This window comes from Seriola aureovittata, chromosome 22 (genome assembly GCF_021018895.1).
Source record: "Seriola aureovittata isolate HTS-2021-v1 ecotype China chromosome 22, ASM2101889v1, whole genome shotgun sequence".
Lineage (NCBI taxonomy): Eukaryota > Metazoa > Chordata > Actinopteri > Carangiformes > Carangidae > Seriola > Seriola aureovittata.
Window position 1 is genome coordinate 21,653,376 of NC_079385.1, and position 20,247 is coordinate 21,673,622.

At 43.6% G+C, this 20,247-nt stretch overlaps 2 protein-coding genes across 3 annotated transcripts in view; both read left to right on the top strand.

Annotated features, from left to right (window-relative positions):
* Window positions 1-504: 504 nt before the first annotated feature.
* Window positions 505-7,286, top strand: wnt16 (wingless-type MMTV integration site family, member 16). Its single transcript, XM_056368009.1, has 4 exons — window positions 505-2,100; window positions 4,443-4,669; window positions 5,918-6,207; window positions 6,327-7,286. Exons 1-4 carry the CDS (start codon window positions 2,009-2,011, stop codon window positions 6,783-6,785), a joined length of 1,068 nt encoding a protein of 355 aa, XP_056223984.1. The 5' UTR covers window positions 505-2,008; the 3' UTR covers window positions 6,786-7,286.
* A 3,230-nt stretch (window positions 7,287-10,516) lies between these two features.
* stab2 (stabilin 2) overlaps window positions 10,517-20,247 on the top strand; it is a 30,062-nt gene continuing 20,331 nt past the window's right edge. For both annotated transcript variants that reach the window (XM_056368118.1, XM_056368119.1), the window contains exons 1-20: window positions 10,517-10,621; window positions 12,264-12,388; window positions 12,472-12,587; window positions 13,320-13,405; window positions 13,535-13,601; window positions 13,736-13,831; window positions 14,056-14,178; window positions 14,262-14,458; window positions 14,960-15,087; window positions 15,171-15,304; window positions 15,914-15,993; window positions 16,134-16,283; window positions 16,763-16,906; window positions 17,157-17,219; window positions 17,412-17,528; window positions 17,816-17,869; window positions 18,333-18,413; window positions 19,142-19,294; window positions 19,406-19,465; window positions 19,556-19,657. In XM_056368118.1, the coding sequence (XP_056224093.1) occupies window positions 10,535-10,621; window positions 12,264-12,388; window positions 12,472-12,587; window positions 13,320-13,405; window positions 13,535-13,601; window positions 13,736-13,831; window positions 14,056-14,178; window positions 14,262-14,458; window positions 14,960-15,087; window positions 15,171-15,304; window positions 15,914-15,993; window positions 16,134-16,283; window positions 16,763-16,906; window positions 17,157-17,219; window positions 17,412-17,528; window positions 17,816-17,869; window positions 18,333-18,413; window positions 19,142-19,294; window positions 19,406-19,465; window positions 19,556-19,657 (2,163 nt within the window). In that variant the 5' untranslated portion in view covers window positions 10,517-10,534. The remainder of the gene's footprint in view (window positions 10,622-12,263; window positions 12,389-12,471; window positions 12,588-13,319; window positions 13,406-13,534; window positions 13,602-13,735; window positions 13,832-14,055; window positions 14,179-14,261; window positions 14,459-14,959; window positions 15,088-15,170; window positions 15,305-15,913; window positions 15,994-16,133; window positions 16,284-16,762; window positions 16,907-17,156; window positions 17,220-17,411; window positions 17,529-17,815; window positions 17,870-18,332; window positions 18,414-19,141; window positions 19,295-19,405; window positions 19,466-19,555; window positions 19,658-20,247) is intronic.

The following is a 20,247-nucleotide window of genomic DNA, read 5'->3' on the forward strand; positions in this document are numbered from 1 at the left end:
GGTGTGAATGTGTATGTGTGTGTGTGTGTGTGTGTGTGGGGGTGTGTATGTATGTGTGTGTCTCTGTGTGTGTGTGGGGGTGTGTATATGTGTGTGTGTGTGTGTGTGTGGGGGTGTGTATGTGTGTGTGTGTGTGTGTGGGGGTGTGTATGTGTGTGTGTGTGTGTGTGTGGGGGTGTGTATGTGTGTGTCTGTGTGTGTGTGTGGGGGTGTGTATGTGTGTGTGTGTGTGTGTGTGTGGGGGTGTGTATGTGTGTGTGTGTGTGTGTGTGGGGGTGTGTATGTGTGTGTGTGTGTGTGTGTGTGGGTGTGTGTGGGGGTGTGTATGTGTGTGTGTGTGTGGGGGTGTGTATGTGTGTGTGTCTGTGTGTGTGTGGGGGTGTGTATGTGTGTGTGTGGGGGGTGTGTATGTATGTGTGTGTCTCTGTGTGTGGGGGTGTGTATGTGTGTGTGTCTGTGTGTGTGTGGGGGTGTGTATGTGTGTGTGTGTGGGGGTGTGTATGTGTGTGTGTGTGTGTGTGGGGGGGGGGCGTGTAAGAGGAAGAGGGGGAGTAATAATGAGAAAAGAAAAAGATGAACATTTAAAAACTTCTCTCTTCTTGACGTGAAGGAGGCGTGGTCAACAGTCAATATTTGTTTTCTTTATTTTATTTACAACACAACAACAAGTTAGTCGCCGACGTTAGTTAGTGAGCAGCAGGTTGTTTCTAACCACAACCTGCTGCTAGTCAACACAATCAGGTTAGCTTCATATGCACCTAGTTTCTGAAGAGCGCTGGCTAGTTTTACCACAGCAGCCGGGTTCTACTGTGTACTAACTAGTTCTGATGCGTACTAACTAGTTTGTTATGTTTAACTAGTCTCGTGTACACCTGTTGGCTCCTGATGTGCTCATATTAGAAGTGAATATCTGATCATTAATCAAAGATTAATATTATTGATCCGCTCCTGTGTGGACCTCAGACCGGCCTAATCATTAATCAAACAGTAATATTATTGATGAGCTGCCTCTCCTGTGTGTTTATATACCTCACTGATTCCTGTTCCAGCTTCAACCAAAGACTCTGATGACAAACGTCTTATATTTGATCCTCTCTTATATTTTCTATATTTTTCTACAGATGTTTATTGTTTATTGTTTATCTCTCAACATGTTTACATGATGGAAACTAGAGTCTATGAATATTTATATGAAGGTTATGATTCTCTCATTTATAATCCAACTGTGAAGACGTGGGATCTGTTTTTATTATATCTTTTCTACTTCACCTTTTTAAACTGTAACTTTACGCGTTTTATTAAAGTCATCATAAAACTGAAGGTTTGACTTTTGGGTTTTTTTGATGAATTCTGCGAAGTTTTCAGTTCTCACCAGATCAAAGGACTGTCTCTTCCAGCTGATTGACTTCAGGTCCACATTAATGTCTGATAAGAGACTCTTGAGCTTGGATCCACTGATGTGGCTGAAAGCTCTGGAAAACATTGAAGGGGATTATTCATTGATTCTTCAGTTAAACCTGTCAGACATGTCACATGTCACCCGCCTCCATCCCGCGCGGATCAAACTCAGACTTCGTTCACAGATCACACTCTTTCTCCTGTATCACTCCCTGTCAACACATATTTTAATAATGGCGGATCAGATGTCAGTGTGCTGTCTGTCTCGGATCCATCCGTCCAATTGGAGTCGGGCTGTGACGTCACTGCTGAATATGAATCCTCGGCTGGTCCAATGAGGATCCTCCGGGCCTCGGACTGGTCCAGTCGCTCCTGCTGCTTCTCCCGTAGAATAAAAACGTGTGGAAGCTGAGCGGATTCCTGGAGAGTTTCTAACGGCTCATCAGAGCGGGACAGCGGGGAGTCGGGCCGCCGCCTCACCGCAGGGTCATTAATGGACTGAGACCGGGATTAATGAATGTGCTCTTGGACCGGGTCTTAGTATGAGACAGAGACTCTGATGGACTGATGGACACCCTGCAGCCCTGCGGCTCAGATAGATGAAGAGGACATGGAGACACGGATCTGTGGAGTGCGACACATGTGCACTCTGACTCTGCTGCTGGTGTCCGTGTGTCCGCTGTGCTGCAGAGCCAGCTGGATGTAAGTACGAGCCTCAGATCACAGACCAGACTCCGTTTGACAAACCGTCACTTTAAGCTTTCTGTGCGCGTGTGCTCGGACACTCACCGTTTCAGACACAGTTCAGTACATGATCCGGAGCAACGGCACTCGTCCTTCAATTCGGCCACAAGTATAATCCAACATATTCAATTCATGTAACTTCAGTCGTTTTTTTAATGGATTCATTTATTCTTTGACCACAAAAACAAAAAGAAGCAAGAGATCTGAACACCGTTTAAAATCTGGACTATCTGATAGTCTGTCCGGGACATGGATCCACTTCAGTGGCCGGACGCGCATTGGTTTTACGCATTAGTCTCGTGAGATCCACAAAAACTAAATCCCGTTAACAAAACTCATTTAAAGGTTCCCTGCTCTTCAGCTCCTGCTAACACTAACAGACATTATTCCCCACACATTCTCCCATCGGTGTACAGTATATTCACTAAACTATTAACCAACTATTCCATAGTTCGTCACGATGGAAGCAGCAGTCTGAACCAAACTGACAGAGTTTCACTCCTCTGATTCTCTGGATGTCGTTGAATCTACAGGTTGTTTGTTCGTGGGATCTGAGCTGGATCCGGTTTTAATTAAACGAACTTCCATTAACAAAACTGAATTTAAAGCGTTTCCGTGTATCTGTTCAATCCCTCAACACTTCAGACATTATCCAGCAAAGCTCCTGTAGAAGTTAAACCCACTCTTCAATTCGGTTCATTTAAACAACTTAGTATTGGTTAGTTCGCAATTACGTAACTACATAAAATGCCTTTGGTATAAGAGGCGGCGGAAGCGAGCGACGAGAATCAAGTGTAGAATCTGGTGTTTTATGGGAAATCCTTTGGTATTTTACAGCTGCGGATAATTTAGTTTTCCGCCCAGTTTTTAATTTGGCCTAAATAAAATGAATAAGAAACAGCAGGGGAAATAAAATCCCAACACTGTTTCTTTTTCAGTTTGTTCTCGGGATATCACATGAAGTGATGAAATGTGCATCGACCTCGCGGACTGAGCCAAACATCATTTAAAAAACTGTAAATTTAACCACATGTCGCTTCAGAGAGGATTCCTAAAGTTTCATAAGTTTATTGTATCCACTCGGTCTGTGATTTAATTAGTAGGCTAATGGTGTAAAATAATAATAATAATGATAATGATAATTATAAGAAGAAGAAGTAGAAGAAACAATCAAGCGAGAGTGTGATTGTCTAAATAAGAGGCAGTGAACGGGGCGCGGCTCCTCGGCAGCAGCTGGATTTATGATTTATGAACTTCAGTTTGTTCATGTGATCTGAGCTGAAGCGGTTTACACAGTTACCTTTCCAGATCTAATAACACCAGAGTCCCATTACAAATCTGTCCGTTTATCTGCCCGGGAAAATACCGCCGCTAACCGCCTGTAATTCACTAAATCATCCGGAGCGACGGACGCCACTCTGTAATGCGGCGCACATGTTCGACCTCGCCCGTCGTTCACTCACTATTTTCCATCAATAACCAGAAACAGAATCAATTCAAAGTCTCAGATTTATGAAACATAAACTGAAGAGATGAAATAATGAGCTCCACTTTTAATGTTCATTAATTAAAGGCCCCGACACACACGTAGCATTTAACCAATTTAATGTAAGACCCGCTAATCTGCTCATACATGTTCCACATAGTAACAACTAGCTGTCAGCGTTTACTGCAGCCCCCCTCATATGATCAGCTTCAACTCTTATTATCCTCAGGTTAAATTTGTAATATCCTCAGGTTTAACTCAGATTATCATCAGGTTTAACTTTTATTATCCTCAGGTTTCATTTATATTAACCTCATGTTTAATTGATATTATCCTCAGGTTTAACTCAGATTATCATCAGGTTTAATTTATATTAACCTATGGTTTAATTTATATTATTGTCAGGTTTATTTGATATTATCCTCAGGTTTAATTTATGTTATCATCAGGTTTAACTCATATTATCATCAGGTTTAAATCTTATTATCCTCAGGTTTAACTCATATTATCATCAGGTTTAACTCAGGTGTAACTCAGATTAGTTACCCTTTGAACTCGGATTATCATCAGGTAAAACTCAGGTTTAACTCAAAATATCATCAGGTTTAACACAGATTATCCCTTAACATGGGCCAAACAGACTTTTCATGAAAAAGCGGGAAAGGTTCATTATATTTATACCGGATGTAAAAACTTGGTTTTATTGATTCTAATTTACCTGAAGTGTCGTTGTTTCGGTGTGTTCACTTTCCAACAAGCAAGATTTCCCCGGTGAGGGCGGCACCTGTCAGGTAACGGCCGGTGTTCTCCACAGGTGGTTGGGTGTGACCGCGGAGGGAGTGCCGGAGAAGCTGGGCTGTGCTAACCTCCCCCTGAGCCACAGGCAGCGGGAGCTGTGCCGGAAGAAACCCTTCCTGCTGCCCAGCATCCAGGACGGAGCCCGGCTGGCCATCACTGAGTGTCAGAGTCAGTTCAGACACGAGAGGTGGAACTGCTCCACCACCTCCGAGCCGTCCGTGTTCGGGTCCGAGTTAACGAGCGGTGAGGCCGGTTACTACTGGACACAACACTGGGTGATGAAAAGCAGAGACAAGTGCTGTGAAGTTTGTCTTGATGGTGGCGGCAGAGATAAAGACCTGCTGCTGTCGAACTCATTATAACACAATACATGTTTAATGAAGCTAAAACACTTAAATTCACCTGTTAAAACGCCTTAATTAACGACTGACTTTCAGGGTTTTTAATAGTTTCCCCAACTTACACATTAACTGTACATATCCCACAAATCCATGAATGCGGAGTGTAAGGTTTATTCAGGGTTATCTTATTTTCAGCTGCTAATTAATTAACTAATTCTTATTCTCTGGTTTTTCAGCTAGATAATTTAATAATTGATATTTCTGTTCTTAATTTGAACCGTTAAAAGACTTTAAGGTGTGAATTCAGAGGTTAACTAATGGATAAATTAATGGATTAAAATATATTATGGAGGTTTTAATGAGTGATGTTTCTGTGTATTTAGATCTTTAAAATCTTTCATCCACACAGAAAACTCATTAAAACTAAGGATATGTTTTTTAATAAAGGTCTTTTTTAATTAATGATGAGTTGAGGGATCTCTGGTGTTTTCACAAGTAAAGGTTCGTGTTTGTACACAAAACACATCTCTAAAACACTCTGGTCATTATTAACCTCAATGACACTTTTTTACCTTTTATAATAAAGGATATAATCATAAGAAGCTTTAACCTGACCCTATTGGATCAAACTGACTTACATTAAATTAAAGGATTTACAGCAGCTTTGATTCTACTTTCCCTCTTATATCTTTAGTGGCCACAGTTTCACTTAAATGTGTCAGTAAATGTCAAGACAGGACATGTGATGATACGTATGTTGATTAAATTGAGTGAATCACATGTTTTAAATCAGGATATTAGAGACACGTGAGACGTCATAAATCTATTAGTGATGGAGGACAAACATGAACCTACTTCACTGAGTCTTTATCCTGTTTAAATCCATACAAGTGGTAAAGTGCTGAGAGATATATGAAGCTTTTAAACCGCCAAAATAAAGTGAAAACATCAATTCATTACTGAAGGAAGTTGAAGTGGTGGTTGGAATACACCTGGGAGTTGTTGGTCTTGACTGGGGACTTGATGAACTCTGGACATGCAGGTGTTCAATGTGTACTGAAGTATTTTACCCCCTTCCTCTGATCTTTGAGCCTCCTCTTTAATCTGGACTTGATGTCACACTAACCCCGCCCTCCCTCTCGTCCAATAGGAACCAAAGAAACAGCGTTTATCTACGCAGTCATGGCGGCGGGGCTGGTCCACGCCGTCACACGGTCCTGCAGTCAGGGCAACATGACGGAGTGTGGCTGCGACGCTCGGCTGCAGGGCAGCGGCTCGACAGAGGAGGGCTGGCACTGGGGCGGCTGCTCAGACCACATCCAGTACGGGACCTGGTTCAGCCGCAAGTTCATCGACAATAGCGTCAAAAACATGTCGACGAGTAGAGGAGGGTACACACTGGTCACCATGAACCAGCACAACACAGAGGCTGGACGGCAGGTGAGACCGGGGACAGGGGGGCTTTAATTTGGACTGATACCGAGTGCCTGTAGTCTCAGTCCTTCCATTATAATTATATTATAAGCTCTTTAACCTCTGTCATGTTCTGTGTCCTTCAGGCCATTGACAAAACGATGTCCACAGACTGTCGTTGTCACGGCGTTTCTGGTTCCTGCGCGGTGAAGACGTGTTGGAGGACAATGGCGGCGTTCGAGCGTGTGGGCATGTACCTGAAGGAGCGATATGAGCGCAGTGTTCAGGTGTCAGACCGCTCGAGGAAGAAGCCGAGGAGGAAGGACCAGCGTCTCTTCCCTGTCGACAAACACCAGCTCATCTTCTTCAACAAGTCTCCCAACTACTGCCTGGAGGACCGGCGGCGGGGTGTCGCCGGCACCAGAGGACGCCGCTGCAACCGGACGTCTGCCGGGCCGGACGGCTGCAACCTGCTGTGCTGCGGCCGAGGATACAACACACACGTGGTGAGACACGTCCAGCGCTGCGAGTGCAAGTTCGTCTGGTGCTGCTACGTCCAGTGCAGGCGCTGTGAGAGCATGAATGACATGCACACCTGTAAATAAAGGAATCGGCACAAGATCAAGATCACACCTGAGAATCAAGATCTCACCTGAGAACGAAGATCTCATCTGAGGACAAAGATCTCATCTGAGAACAAAGATCACACCTGAGAATCAAGATCTCATCCGAAACATCTCACCTGTATGAACCACAGATGTTAATGAAAACATCTACCTGTGGAGAGACAAACCCATGAGTCAGCGATGGACAGATTTTACTGGATTTCCCTGTGACCAATCACAAAGCTTTCCACACCTATCACCTGTGCAGCAGAGGACGGGCTGTGATTGGTTGATGTGATGCTGCAGAGGATGACCTCCTGAAATGTTCATTCTCTTTACAGCGCCCACCCCACCTTTCCTTCACCTGTAAACATTGACGGACATAGTGAAGACAGAGTTTGTTTTCTTCTTTTAGTTCTTTAGAAAAACTGAAAAATTAATTTTAAAATGAAATCAAATGTTTTTGTATTTTATTTTTGGCAATAAACATAACTTATGTGTAAATAATGATGTTTAATTTTTGCATATTGGGACGTTACATCCAGATATTCTGAAGTAAACAGAAGTAAAAACTCTTTGTACCAAACATCTTCACAAAGAGCCAATCCACTGATTCAGACAGTTTTGGTCAGAATATTAATTGAAATAAAGATTAATGATAATAAACCCAAACCTGCATGAAACAGATGCTCTGCATAAAACTTAAACATTAAAAACTGTACCACAAGTTATTACAAATAAGTCAGTTAAATCAAACCAATTGTGTAATGAGATCAGATGTCATTTTATTGAAAATTCTGTTCTAAAGTTTTGGCACCAACTCCTAGAAACTTTTAAAAGAAGTAGATTTGTCTGAGAAAGAGTGGAAATAATTGACACCTGTAGTTGCTGTTTATGTTTTGAAGACTTAGTCTCCAACAGTCTGAAGGAGAGGACAGGATGAGGGTGAGGATGAGGAACCTCCTCTCAGAGTCTTCCTCCTGTCGCCTCCTCGTCTGAATAACAGACTGATGTGTGAGAAGTGACGATGCTGCGTCAGATACTTTGAGTGTTTTCACTTATGACAGACTTAAAACCTGACGGAGACGAGAACACGACAAAGCTGCAGTCATTAACTACACTTTAAACATCTCAGTAATAATATGAAGAATATGAAACAACTGAAGATGAACAAAGAAAAGTAAGTAGTGTAAAAATACTATATTTTACTTTTACTTCACCAGTGAAATGTAGGAAAATGTTTCTGACAGTCGCTGAACAGATTATAAAATATGATATTAAATTACTGTCCACTGCCCCCCCCCCCCCAAAAAAAGGTCAAATCAAATCAAATCTTTTGATACAATTTCAGACACCCCTAAAGTGGACCGTACCATTTCTTAACCTTGACATTGCCTGAACAGCTAGTTTGCTGAGTCACTCCATCAGTGGCTCCGCCCTCAAGTCCCTACGTCACACAGACACTGTAGGTAAATACAAGCAGAGACAACTATAGAGGATCTTTGATACAAGTAGCAGTAGCTTTAATACACTTTACTTTAGATTGTGTCAAGTATCTATGGATGAATGCTAATGTTAGCTAGTTTCTAATTTAGCCTTAAGTTACAGTTTAGCTAACGTTTTTTAAAAATAATTTTGGGACATTTTGCCTCCACTCTGACAGTCACAGTGAGAGAGACGGGATGTTGTGGAGCAAAGGTCCACGACTAAAGGTCGGACTCGATCCCGGGCCGCTGCGGTAAGGACCGATGCGGGCTCTGAAATCCCGGGTTTCCAAAGACTCGCGCCGCTCCGCGTGTGTTTCTAGCTGCAGCTCGCGCTGTGACGAACACTCGCGCGGCTAATAGGAATGAGCCAGTACACCTGGTCCCGTGGAAACGGAGCTCCTCCCCCGGCTCCTCCCCCCAGGCTGCTCTCTGTACCTGAGGTACCTCTGACACACCCACAGCCTTTTCTTTGCTGCGGCCTTTCTTCTTATTATCAGCGGGAATAATGCTAACGTTTCTTAGCACAGGAAAGATACATCTTTGTTGCTGGTAACAGTAGCCTGTAAACACAGCGCGAGCTTCCTGCTTCACAGTGACGTGTCCCACCAGAAGTTTGGAAAACTTAGTTTAGTTAGTCTGTCACCTTTTTGATATTAGCTTCTATAACAGACTCCATCTTTGTTTTCACTTTACCTGTTGGCAGATTGAACAGTATTAACATCCATGTGTGCGAAGGCTCAGTGATTGTATTAGCAGTGGTGGAAGATAATTGAGGTCCTTGTACTTTACTTAGGTATATGCTTTAGTTAAAGAAGAGACTGTAAAGGAGTGTGAGTGTCAGTGACATAAAGAGCTGAAGTGTCAGTGATGTGGTAAAAGGATGAAGTGTATTTATATCCCCCTCTTTCGTTCTTTCGTTCGATTAAGGTTTTTGAGAGTTTTTTTGATCTGGGTCTAAGACCTCAGGATGCTCTGTTGTGTACAGATGTGAAGTCCTCCAGGAAGACTCTGTGATCTGTGATTGTGGTCTGTGTAAAGTACTGATCTGACTCTGCTGCCCCCCGATGGACTGAAGGAGGAAAGACACCAAAGACTACAAACACCAGACTGAAAAGAGGTAAATGTACTGATGATTAAAACAGCAGTTAAAATATTGTTCCTGCAGGTGTCAGCTGAGTCTTAACTCTGTTGTGAGAGAATACGTCACAAGGATAATTATCTTTATTTCTGAGATTTATAAAATGAAAGAAATGACATATTTCTGCTGTGAGCTCATAGAAACCTCACGTTCAGCAGTTTAAACAGACTGTTGACACTAAATAGAATCAGTGAAGGTGTCAGTCTATTATCAAGATGTTCAACAGCATCACATCTGCTCTCTGATCATCTGTTTGTCTCAGACTGTAGACATTTAAAGAAAGATTGTTCTTCAGGAGAACATGTGATTTATGACGAGGTTAGAACAAAAAACAAAGACGACTCCCGTTCACACTGACAGTCAGCAGAAAGTGGTTTGTTTTAGTGTGTGTGTGTGTGTGTGTGTGTGTGTGTGTGTGTGTGTGTGTGTGTGTGTGTGTGTGTGTGTCTTATCAGCAGTGTGTGATGACAGAGCAGAAAGTTTCAGGAAAGAGAAAAGAGCAACAGATTCTCATTTACAGTCCAGGATTTCCTGCTATTCACTGCACACACACACACACACACACACACACACACACACACACACACACACACACACACACATTAGTTAACTGTAGTATGAGCTTTCAGCCTCCATCTGTCTGTTCAGGATTAAGTAAGAGTTCATTTAAAAACCAGTTTAAATTGAGAGTCCAACCATATGTGTTGAATTTAACTGAATGTCACTCCAGACTGAAGCTGCCTGAGTTTAGTTTTTTATGTTGTTGCAGGTCTGGTCTCTGCAGGTCCGGACTCTGCAGGTCCGGTCTCTGCAGGTCCGGACTCTGCAGGTCCGGTCTCTGCAGGTCCGGACTCTGCAGGTCTGGACTCTGCAGGTCCGGTCTCTGCTACAGGACTGTGATAATATGACACAGTTTTATTTATAAAACAACGTTTCAACACAGCTCGTCTGTGGTTAAATAAAGTTTTATCAAAGTTCTGTCAGTAAAAAAACACCTGAGTCAGCAGTTCTCTTTGAGTGGGATTTACAGGAAACACATAGAGGAGGGGGGGAGGAGACACTGAAAAGAGTCTGACAGGGAGAGACCAGGACAGACCAGACCAGGACAGACCAGGACAGGAGACATGGAGGTCTGTCAGAGGTTGAAGCTGCTGGTTGTCTCTCTGATGACGACGACCATGATGATGATGATGACTTCAGCTGCATCACAGGTAACGTCATCATTCATTAATTCATTCATTCATTCATTCAGAGATATTTCATCCTGTGGACTCTGAGAACCAAACTGATTCATTTCAAACCTTTAAAACCAACTTTGAATCCTGAACCCGAATCTAAGAGCTCAGACTTCAGACTGCTGATCTGATCTGATCTAAACTGATCTGATTTGAACTTATCTGATCTGAAGTGATCTGATGTCCATCATGTGAGAGCTGGGAAAACTGAGGAACCATGTAAACATGGGTCAGATCAGTAACTTTAGTTTGACAGAAGAAGAAATTGATCTGTGAAATAAAAGTTTAACTTCATCTGTTAATGTCACAAACATGAATAAATTAATTTTATGACTTCATGATCCATTCGTCAGAATTCTGTCAGACTCGGTTACAAACACAAATAATGAATCAAGTCAAAATAGTTAATTTAGAACAGTGAAGTAAATTAAATTATAAACATCCAACAAGAGGAAAAAGAAAATACAAAAATTTCAATAAGTAAATACCTAATATATGAAATATCCCACAGAGCAACAAAACCAATCCAGATTACTGAAACAAAAATATAGTGGGGGTGAACCTGTCTGATACTCAAACCCTTTATAAAAAAAGGCTGGAAAAGAAAAAAAGACATGAACCAAATGATAACGTCCAGGTGCTTCATACCTAATACATCTTTCCCATATGTTCATGAATTTGTCCTGTTGCAACCTGATATAAAAATAAAATCAAATGACTGAAGATGTTTTCTTCACTGATCAGCTGTGACAGAAGTCTGACACAAGTCAGTGATAAAAAGGACGAAAATAAGATTCTGGACCTTCATGTTCATGTTTTCATCGTCTCCAAAGTTTCAGATAAAATCAGCTTTTTGTTATTTTCTGTTTTTTCATCTTTAATTGCTTCAGAAAAAAAAAAATTTCCTCAGTTTTGTTGATGATTGGAAACTTTTCCAGGCCACCGTGCCGCCTGGAAACCCTCAGTAAAGTACTCCAGGTCTTTCCAGGACCTGTGTTAGTGTTTCTGAGGGTTTCCTGGGCGGGTCAGATACAGCTGATAACCATTATTACAGTCATTTCCTGTTTACACTCACACAGGCTTTATGATGTGTGAAGGTTTGGATTTCTGGGCCTGGAGAGTCTGGAGATGTTTCCCAGGCTGTTTCTCTCTGATCTGATTTTCTTACAGTCCGTTCATGTGTTCATCATTTATTCTGCACTAACATGTGAGTCTGTTGGCGTGGTGACAGACTCACACCTGAGGTCTCAGGCTGTGTTCACACCACTTCAATTTCCTTTAAGAATGGCGTTTTAAATCAAAAATGATCTCTGTCCAGACTATCACACCTGAAAACACATGACCATTTATCTACACTGAGCATGTGCAAGCCGGTGTAAACAGGAAGTAGATTGTCTCCTCTGCAGTTGGTTAGTTAGTGGTTAGTCTCAGTCTCTTTTCTGTACAAAATAAAACACAACCCCAGAGTTTCCAAAACTCCGGAATCGTGTGGACGAAGGAGAAAATGTAGAGAAGAGATGAGTTTTGAAGTTAAAATGTAGTAGTGTGGACGTAGCATCGGTTCATTTCAGTATGTCGGACTGGGTTCAGACTCATGTTGCGTTTGTGTGTTTTTCAGAACTTCTGCTCTAACTCCACGGTGCTGAGGACTCGGACGGCCTGTAGCTCCTGCAGCATCATCCTGTTGGTGCAATGTCCCTTAGGATACAAACATACACCAGGGGCCACCACTCAGGCCTGCAAGTGAGTGTTAACCCCCGCCACCAGAGTCCAGCTGTCTGTGTGTCCACCACCCTGTATGGACAGTGTGTGTGTTGTGTTGTCAGGTATCACATTAGGACCCCCAGTCTGAAGTTAGCCATCGACGGCTGCTCCTCCGAGTGCTACAGAGAGGTGGAGGTGAAGAGCTGCTGTCCAGGATACTGGGGTCCAGACTGTGCCGGTGAGGACTCACTCATGTTCATGTCACTGCAACATGAAGGTCGTCCTCAGGTCGTCCTCAGGTCGTCCTCAGGTCGTCCTCAGGTCGTCCTCAGGTAGAAAGCAGGTTAGATTTTCTCACTGAGCTGCTGAGTTTATAATTCAGTTAAACTCTGTGAACTTTGACCCAGAATGAGTGAAGACAGTCATCATGGCAACAGCTGGAACAACAGCAGCAGTGCAGGGCCTCTGTTCTAATAACAACTGATGATGATACTACTGTACCTTCACATATTAAAGCCTTCCTGCAGCCGGTGTTACCATTTACATCATTAGCTTACTGCTAATGCTAACGCTACATTTCCTGCTGCTGCTGCTGCTGCTTCACATGTAAACAGCTTCACCAGGCTTTTAGCTCAGTCCTGCAGGATGCAGATCGTCCTGCAGGGACCAGGACTTCCTTCCTCTCAGTCAGCAGGACACAAATGTGCTGACAGTCACACTGACACTGACTTCAGACCACCAACACACAAACACACATGTCCACAGCTGGTCCAAGTCCAGTACTGTCTCTGATGAACTGTGAGTCTGAAGTCTTTGTTGTCTGAGAGGAGAAGTGAGAGTGAAGGAAACAGAGAGACAACATGCAGAGATAAGAGAGGGACAGAGACTTGAGAGAGGGATGAGAGCAGGAAGGATGGAGGGAGCTGTAGTTTCCTCTGCTGACTGTTTCCTGTGCTGCTGTTTGTTTCAGAGTGTCCGGACCAGCCTCACAGACCCTGTAGCAGGAGAGGAGTCTGCTCTGATGGACTGGGAGGAAACGGGACCTGCAGCTGTCAGGTAACACACCTGGATATACAAATATACACACATATAAATGTTTATACATACATATAAATATATATATGTTTATGTTTATAGCCTATGTATACACTATACTGTGTGTGTGTGTGTGTGTATTGGATTTAGGTGGGTTTTGCAGGAACTGCATGTGAGGACTGTGCACCTGGTCGATATGGTCCCACCTGCAGCTCAGGTAACTTCAAACTAACTGTTAATAACATCAGTCGTCACATTTTTCACACAAATATTCACCTTTATCTATTTTGTTTGTTTGTTTGTTTGTTTATTTGTTTGTGTATGTGTGTGTGTCCCACACACCTGGTCCAGTGTGTACCTGTGTCCATGGTCTGTGTGACCCTGGACTGACAGGTGATGGAAGATGCACCTGTTTCTCTGGATACAAAGGTCCAAACTGTGACCAAGGTCAGTCTGATCAGTGATGTCTGATGTTCTGATAATCAATCAATTAATCAATCAATAATCATTTCACTGTGTCATCATCAGATAAATATATTATAAATACGTACACAGTTACCTGTGCTGTTGTTGTTACCTGTACCAGTTCTATTTCTACTACCTGTTCTCTGTTGTCCTCTCACCTGTTACTGTTACCTATGTGTGTGTTACCTGTTACGTGTGTGTTACAGAGTCACCTGAGTGTGCTGCCCTCAGCTGTCAGCAGAACTCTCGGTGTATGGAGGAGGCTCTGACGGGACAGCTGGTGTGTCAGTGTTTACCTGGTTACCAGAAGTCAGGAGATCAGTGTTTATGTAAGTTTCCCTAGAAACAGGCACCACCTGTATTTAGTTCTGATCACTGATTGGTTCATTTGCCAAACCGTCTGTCTCCTCAGCCATAAACCCGTGTCTCAGGCTGTCCTGTCATGTCCACGCCGCCTGTGTCCACACGGGTCCAAACCAGCACCTGTGTGCCTGTCATGATGGTTACACCGGGGACGGGCGTGTCTGCATGGCCATCGATCCATGTCAGACCCAACAAGGAGGCTGCTCCGCCAAGTCCACCAGATGTCTCTATGACGGACCGGGAAAGGTCAGGATCAGGGACCAGATCAGGATCAGGGACCAGATCAGGATCAGGAAAAAGATCAGGAACTGGAACAAGATCAGGAAAAAGATCAGGAACAGGAACAAAATCAGACAGGAACAAGATCAGGAATAACATCATTAACAGGATCAAGATCAAGAACAAGATCAGGAATAAGATGAAGATCAAGATCGGGAACAGGATCAGGAACAGGAACAAGATCAGGAATAACATCAGGAACAAGATTAGGATCAATATCAGGAACAAGATCAGGAACAGGATCAAGATCAGGAACAAGATCAGGAATAAGATCAGGAAAAACATCAGGATCAGGATCTGCTAATAAATCATATCCGTTGAATTAATTCTTCATATAGATCAAAATAATTGAACCTTAAAATCGAATTATAAATAGAATCAATAAATCAGGATCAGGAACAAGATCAGGATCAGGATCTGGGGGGACCAGCTCATGAGTGTAACCCTGTGTGTCTCTGCTGTCTTCAGTCCCACTGTGAGTGTCTTCCTGGTTTTGAGAACCTGTCTAACGGCGGCTGCAGCATGAGGGACTCGTGTAGACCTGATTCCTGCCACAAGAACGCCAACTGTACCACCGTGGCTCCAGGACGAGTCCAGTCAGTCTCTACTCTGTTTCCACCTCTCAATCAACATGTGTCACAGTGCTGAAGAGGTGTGTCACCTGTGCTCTGTCCCTCAGGTGTACCTGCCTCCAGGGTTACCTCGGTAACGGTAAATTTTGTTACGGAAACATCATGCAGCGTCTGAACGAGCTGAACACAGAACCTGGAGGACTGTGGAGCGGTCAGCTGAGCAACGCCCTCTCCCTGTTCGGTACGACTTTCATTATAGATTATGTATGGATTATATATAAAAATACATTATATGTATATTATATATATCGTCACCTTCCTAAAATAATGGCCTAAGTCATGTTTTGACAAAAATGTTTTTTTTGCCTAAATCACCCCCTCATGATGCTGGCCACCTCTGGTAAAATCGCCTGAATCCTCAGTTGAGGGGAACATGCAATTCTACCCCCGGTTGTATAATGGCCTATGTCAAAAGTGTGACTCTTTTGTTGAGTTTTTTGTGTTTCCTGAAAAACCTGAAAAAATGACTTAGGCCATTATTTTAAGAGGGTGTCGATATATATATATATATATATATATATATATATATATGTATATATATATTGACTCTTTATACCAGGTAACATGACTTCCTCCTCTGCTGTCATAACAACAATGAAACCTAACTATGAGCTGCTGCTCAGACGATGACTCATGACAACAGTTGCCAAGTAGTCATGACAACGAGAAGAAGCTGGACTCTCAGGTGATGTGGTTTCTGTCTGAGTCCAGATCCTGCTGACGTTTCAGTCACCACGACACGAGAACTGAGCAGTTCATGTCGATAAAGAACGTTCTGTGTCTGTTTCAGGTTCTCTGTCGTGGCCTCTGCAGAATCTGGGTCCTTTCACTGTCTTCGTCCCGATCAATAAAGGCTTCAGAGGAATTTCGGTGAGAATCACATCAGATAAACTGATAGATCATTTTTCAAAGTCTCTTTTTTCAGAGACAAAAACCTCCACAACGTCAAACACAGCATGAAAGTTTAATGGATCATATCAGTTTATGTCTGTTTCCTGTTTGTTGACCAGGTGAGGACTCTGACCGCAGACCAGTCCAAAGCTAAATACCTGTGTAAGATGCACCTGGTTGCCGGGACGATGCCCTTTGACTCTCTGAAGAAAAGTGACGTGTTTTACACCCTGACTGGAAAATCAGCTGAGACGGACACAACCGAGGGGGTGAGACAGGGAGGGGCCTCAGTGAGGAAGATCAGATCATTTCAGTTCAGCTTCAGGTTTAAAACTCAGGATTCACTGAGTAGTGAAATTTCACCTTCAGCCAACTTTGACACACAGGGAGACACAGACCTCATGTTTATTAATGAGTCAGTTTAATTAGTTCTTTCATTTGTGTGTCGCTCAAATCACAAACACAAAGGTCAGTGTTCAGTCACAGTCTCTCACACACACACTCACACACACACACACACACACATGCTGACTGTGCAGGAAGTGTGAGTGGAAACACTGAGTCCACTTCAGACCATGATCCTCTTATGAACCTTCCTCTCTGATGCAGCGTCGATCACATGACACAAATTACAGTGACAGCAGCTCGTCTGCGTCACACGGCCATCAACAGGTTACACTTCACATGTCGTCAGACAGTTATACACCAACAACACATGAGCTCCAGCTCTCTCTCATCTCTCCTTCAGGACGCTCAGACTAAAATCCGTATCCATGGCAGCAGGAAGAAAGGAGTGATTGTCCAATCAGATGTTGTGGCGTCCAATGGGATGATCCACCTCATTAATAAGCTGATGGACAGTGTCTCTCCCACCGTGGAGAGTGATACTGAGGTACAGGAAAAACATGAATTAATTTATTCACTCATTCATTCATTCTTTTATTCATTCATTATTGTATTAAATTATTCATTCATTCATTCATTCATTCATTTGCTCACTCATTCATTCATTCTTTAATTCATTCATTATTGTATTTATTAATTAATTCTTTCATTCACTCACTCATTAATTCATTCATTCATTATTGTATTTATTCATTCATTCAATCATTCACTCGTTTATCATGTCTTTTTTTCCTCAGGAGAACCTGATGAAGATCGTTTCTGACTATGGAAAGTTTGACAAGTTCAAGTCTTTATTAGAGGTGAGCAGGTTCCTGCAGCGTCGTGGACCTGGTCTGCACCAGGAGTCCTGACACCTGTAGACACCTGTAGATTAATGACACCTGAACCGGTGCTGAGTCACATCCTGTGTCTCCATCAGTGTGTTCAACATCCTGATCATGTTCCTGCTCTTCAGAGGATGAACCTCTCAGACCTGTTCCCTCTCTCCTCAGAAAACTGATCTGGCTTCAGTCTTGGATCTTCCCGGACCCATCACCGTCTTCGCTCCAACCAGTTCGGCCTTCGTCGCCATGACTGCAGGACACCTGACTTTCCTCAGCAGCGCTCAGGTGAGACACACACCTGAAACAGTAGTGAGGACCTGAAACAACCAATAAGATCACATGAACGTCTGAATTAAAACAGTTTAACTCAAAAACTTTAACCATCAATAATAATGTCAGGAAGTAAAACCTCAAACAACACGAGACCTGAACCTAAAAGGAGGATATTCATCGGCTACAGAAGAAACTTGACGAGTTTTTACTCATGAAAACAAAAGAATTCAGAGCTGATTTTCTTACTGTTTAAATTCCTGAATCATTTAAACTAATTAAATTAAATGTTGAACCCTCAGGGTCACAATAAGTTGCTGGAGCTTCTGAGGAACCACATCGTCCCGTCCACTGCGGTGAGTACACCTGTATCACACCTGTAGTTCACCTGTATGACACATGTAGTTCACCTGTAGTTCACCTGTATCACACCTGTATCGCACCTGTAGTACACCTTTATCACACCTGTAGTTCACCTGTACCAAACCTGTAGATCACCTGTATCACACCTGTAGTACACCTGTAGTACAACTGTATCACACCTGTAGTACACCTTTATCACACTTGTAGTTCACCTGTACCAAACCTGTAGATCACCTGTATCACACCTGTAGTACACCTGTAGTACAACTGTATCACACCTGTAGTACACCTTTATCACACCTGTAGTTCACCTGTACCAAACCTGTAGATCACCTGTATCACACCTGTAGTACACCTGTAGTACACCTGTATCACACCTGTAGTTCACCTGTCAGTTGACTCAAGAGTTTAACATGTTCACTGGTCTCTGATGATGAGTCTCTGTCCTGGTTGTAGCTGGAGGTCTACAACGCTGTATCCAGTCCCAGGATCGTGACGATGGCCAATCAGGTTCTGACGATGAATGTGACAGAGAGTGTAAGTGTGGGTCTCAGGTCTCTGTGAGTCTCTGTGGGTCTCTGTTGGTCTCAGGTCTCTGTGGGTCTCATGTCTCTGTGGGTCTCATGTCTCTGTGGGTCTCATGTCTCTGTGGGTCTCAGGTCTCTGTGGGTCTCATGTCTCTGTGGGTCTCAGGTCTCTGTGGGTCTCTGTGGGTCTCAGGTCTCTGTTGGTCTCTGTGGGTCTCAGGTCTCTGTGGGTCTCATGTCTCTGTGGGTCTCTGTGGGTCTCTGTTGGTCTCAGGTCTCTGTGGGTCTCATGTCTCTGTGGGTCTCTGTGGGTCTCAGGTCTCTGTGGGTCTCATGTCTCTGTGGGTCTCTGTGGGTCTCTGTTGGTCTCAGGTCTCTGTGGGTCTCATGTCTCTGTGGGTCTCTGTGGGTCTCAGGTCTCTGTGGGTCTCATGTCTCTGTGGGTCTCTGTGGGTCTCAGGTCTCTGTTGGTCTTTGTGGGTCTCAGGTCTCTGTGGGTCTCAGGTCTCTGTGGGTCTCAGGTCTCTGTGGGTCTCATGTCTCTGTGGGTCTCAGGTCTCTGTGGGTCTCTGTGGGTCTCAGGTCTCTGTTGGTCTTTGTGGGTCTCAGGTCTCTGGTCTCTGTCAGGCAGAACCTTTTTAATAATATTAACTTTACTTCCTCCATACAGACATTGGGTCTGTATCTGGTGCTGCGTTCAGGGTTGTCTGGAGTTTTGACTGTTGTTCTGTGTCCCAGGGTCAGATCCTGGTCAACGGAGCCGCTGTGCTGGAGGCGGCTGTGGAGGCTAAAAACGGACGTCTGTATGTGATGGATGGAGTTCTGATTCCGCCCTCCATTGAACCTGTGCTGCCCCACAGGTGTGACATCAGCAAGACCAAGACCATCAGGGTGAGACTCAAATGCCGCCATGTTCTTTTCTAAGGGTTCAAGTCCTGAAGACACACACCAACACACACAGGTTCTACTGAGACAAGACGTTTGAGGATCTTTGTTTTCCAGGGCGACTGTGTCTCCTGCTCTAAAGTGAAACTGTCTCAGTGCTCGTCTGGACTCTACACGGTGAGACGTCTCACTCTGCTCAGTTCTCCAGGGTTTTTATTGTGTGACTGAGAGAAGTGTGTCTCAGTGTGTGATCCTCTCTCTGATCAGGGCGCCTCCATATTCGGATGTGTTTACACTTTCTCCATTGGCAGTCCAGCTGTCAGTATCCCGGCGACTGGCTGCTCGCCGCTCTGCAACGTGACCATAACAGTATGTCAACACCTGTTCAGATTAGGTCCATTTAAAATCTGTTCTGGACATTTTGGTCATATCACATGATCTTCATTAGGAGACAGAGCTGCCCAGGTGTCACAGAACTGTTGAAACATGTTTGAATCAGGTGTCTGTTCAGTGATGTCTACCTGTGTCTACCTGTGTTTACCTGTGTCTACCTGTGTCTACCTGTGTCTGCCTGTTTGTACCTGTGTTTACTTGTGTCTACCTGTATTTACCTGTGTGTACCTGTGTGTACCTTTATCTACCTGTGTTTACCTGTGTTTACCTGTGTTCACCTGTGTCTGTCTACCTGTGTTCACCTGTGTCTACCTGTGTTTACCTGTGTCTACCTGTGTCTGCCTGTTTGTACCTGTGTTTACCTGTGTACCTGTGTGTACCTGTATCTACCTGTGTTTACCTGTGTTTACCTGTGTTCACCTGTGTCTACCTGTGTTTACCTGTGTGTACCTGTGTGTACCTGTATCTACCTGTGTTTACCTGTATTCACCTGTGTTTACCTGTGTCTACCTGTGTTCACCTGTGTCTACCTGTGTTCACCTGTGTCTACCTGTGTTCACCTGTGT

Bases quoted from the DNA above. Each gene is read 5' to 3' on its own strand.
- wnt16 (XM_056368009.1), top strand. From the start codon at position 2,009: ATGGAGACACGGATCTGTGGAGTGCGACACATGTGCACTCTGACTCTG. The intron at 2,101-4,442 runs GTAAGTACGAGC...TGTTCTCCACAG, and splicing joins TGCTGCAGAGCCAGCTGGAT to GTGGTTGGGTGTGACCGCGG. The intron at 6,208-6,326 runs GTGAGACCGGGG...TGTGTCCTTCAG, and splicing joins ACACAGAGGCTGGACGGCAG to GCCATTGACAAAACGATGTC.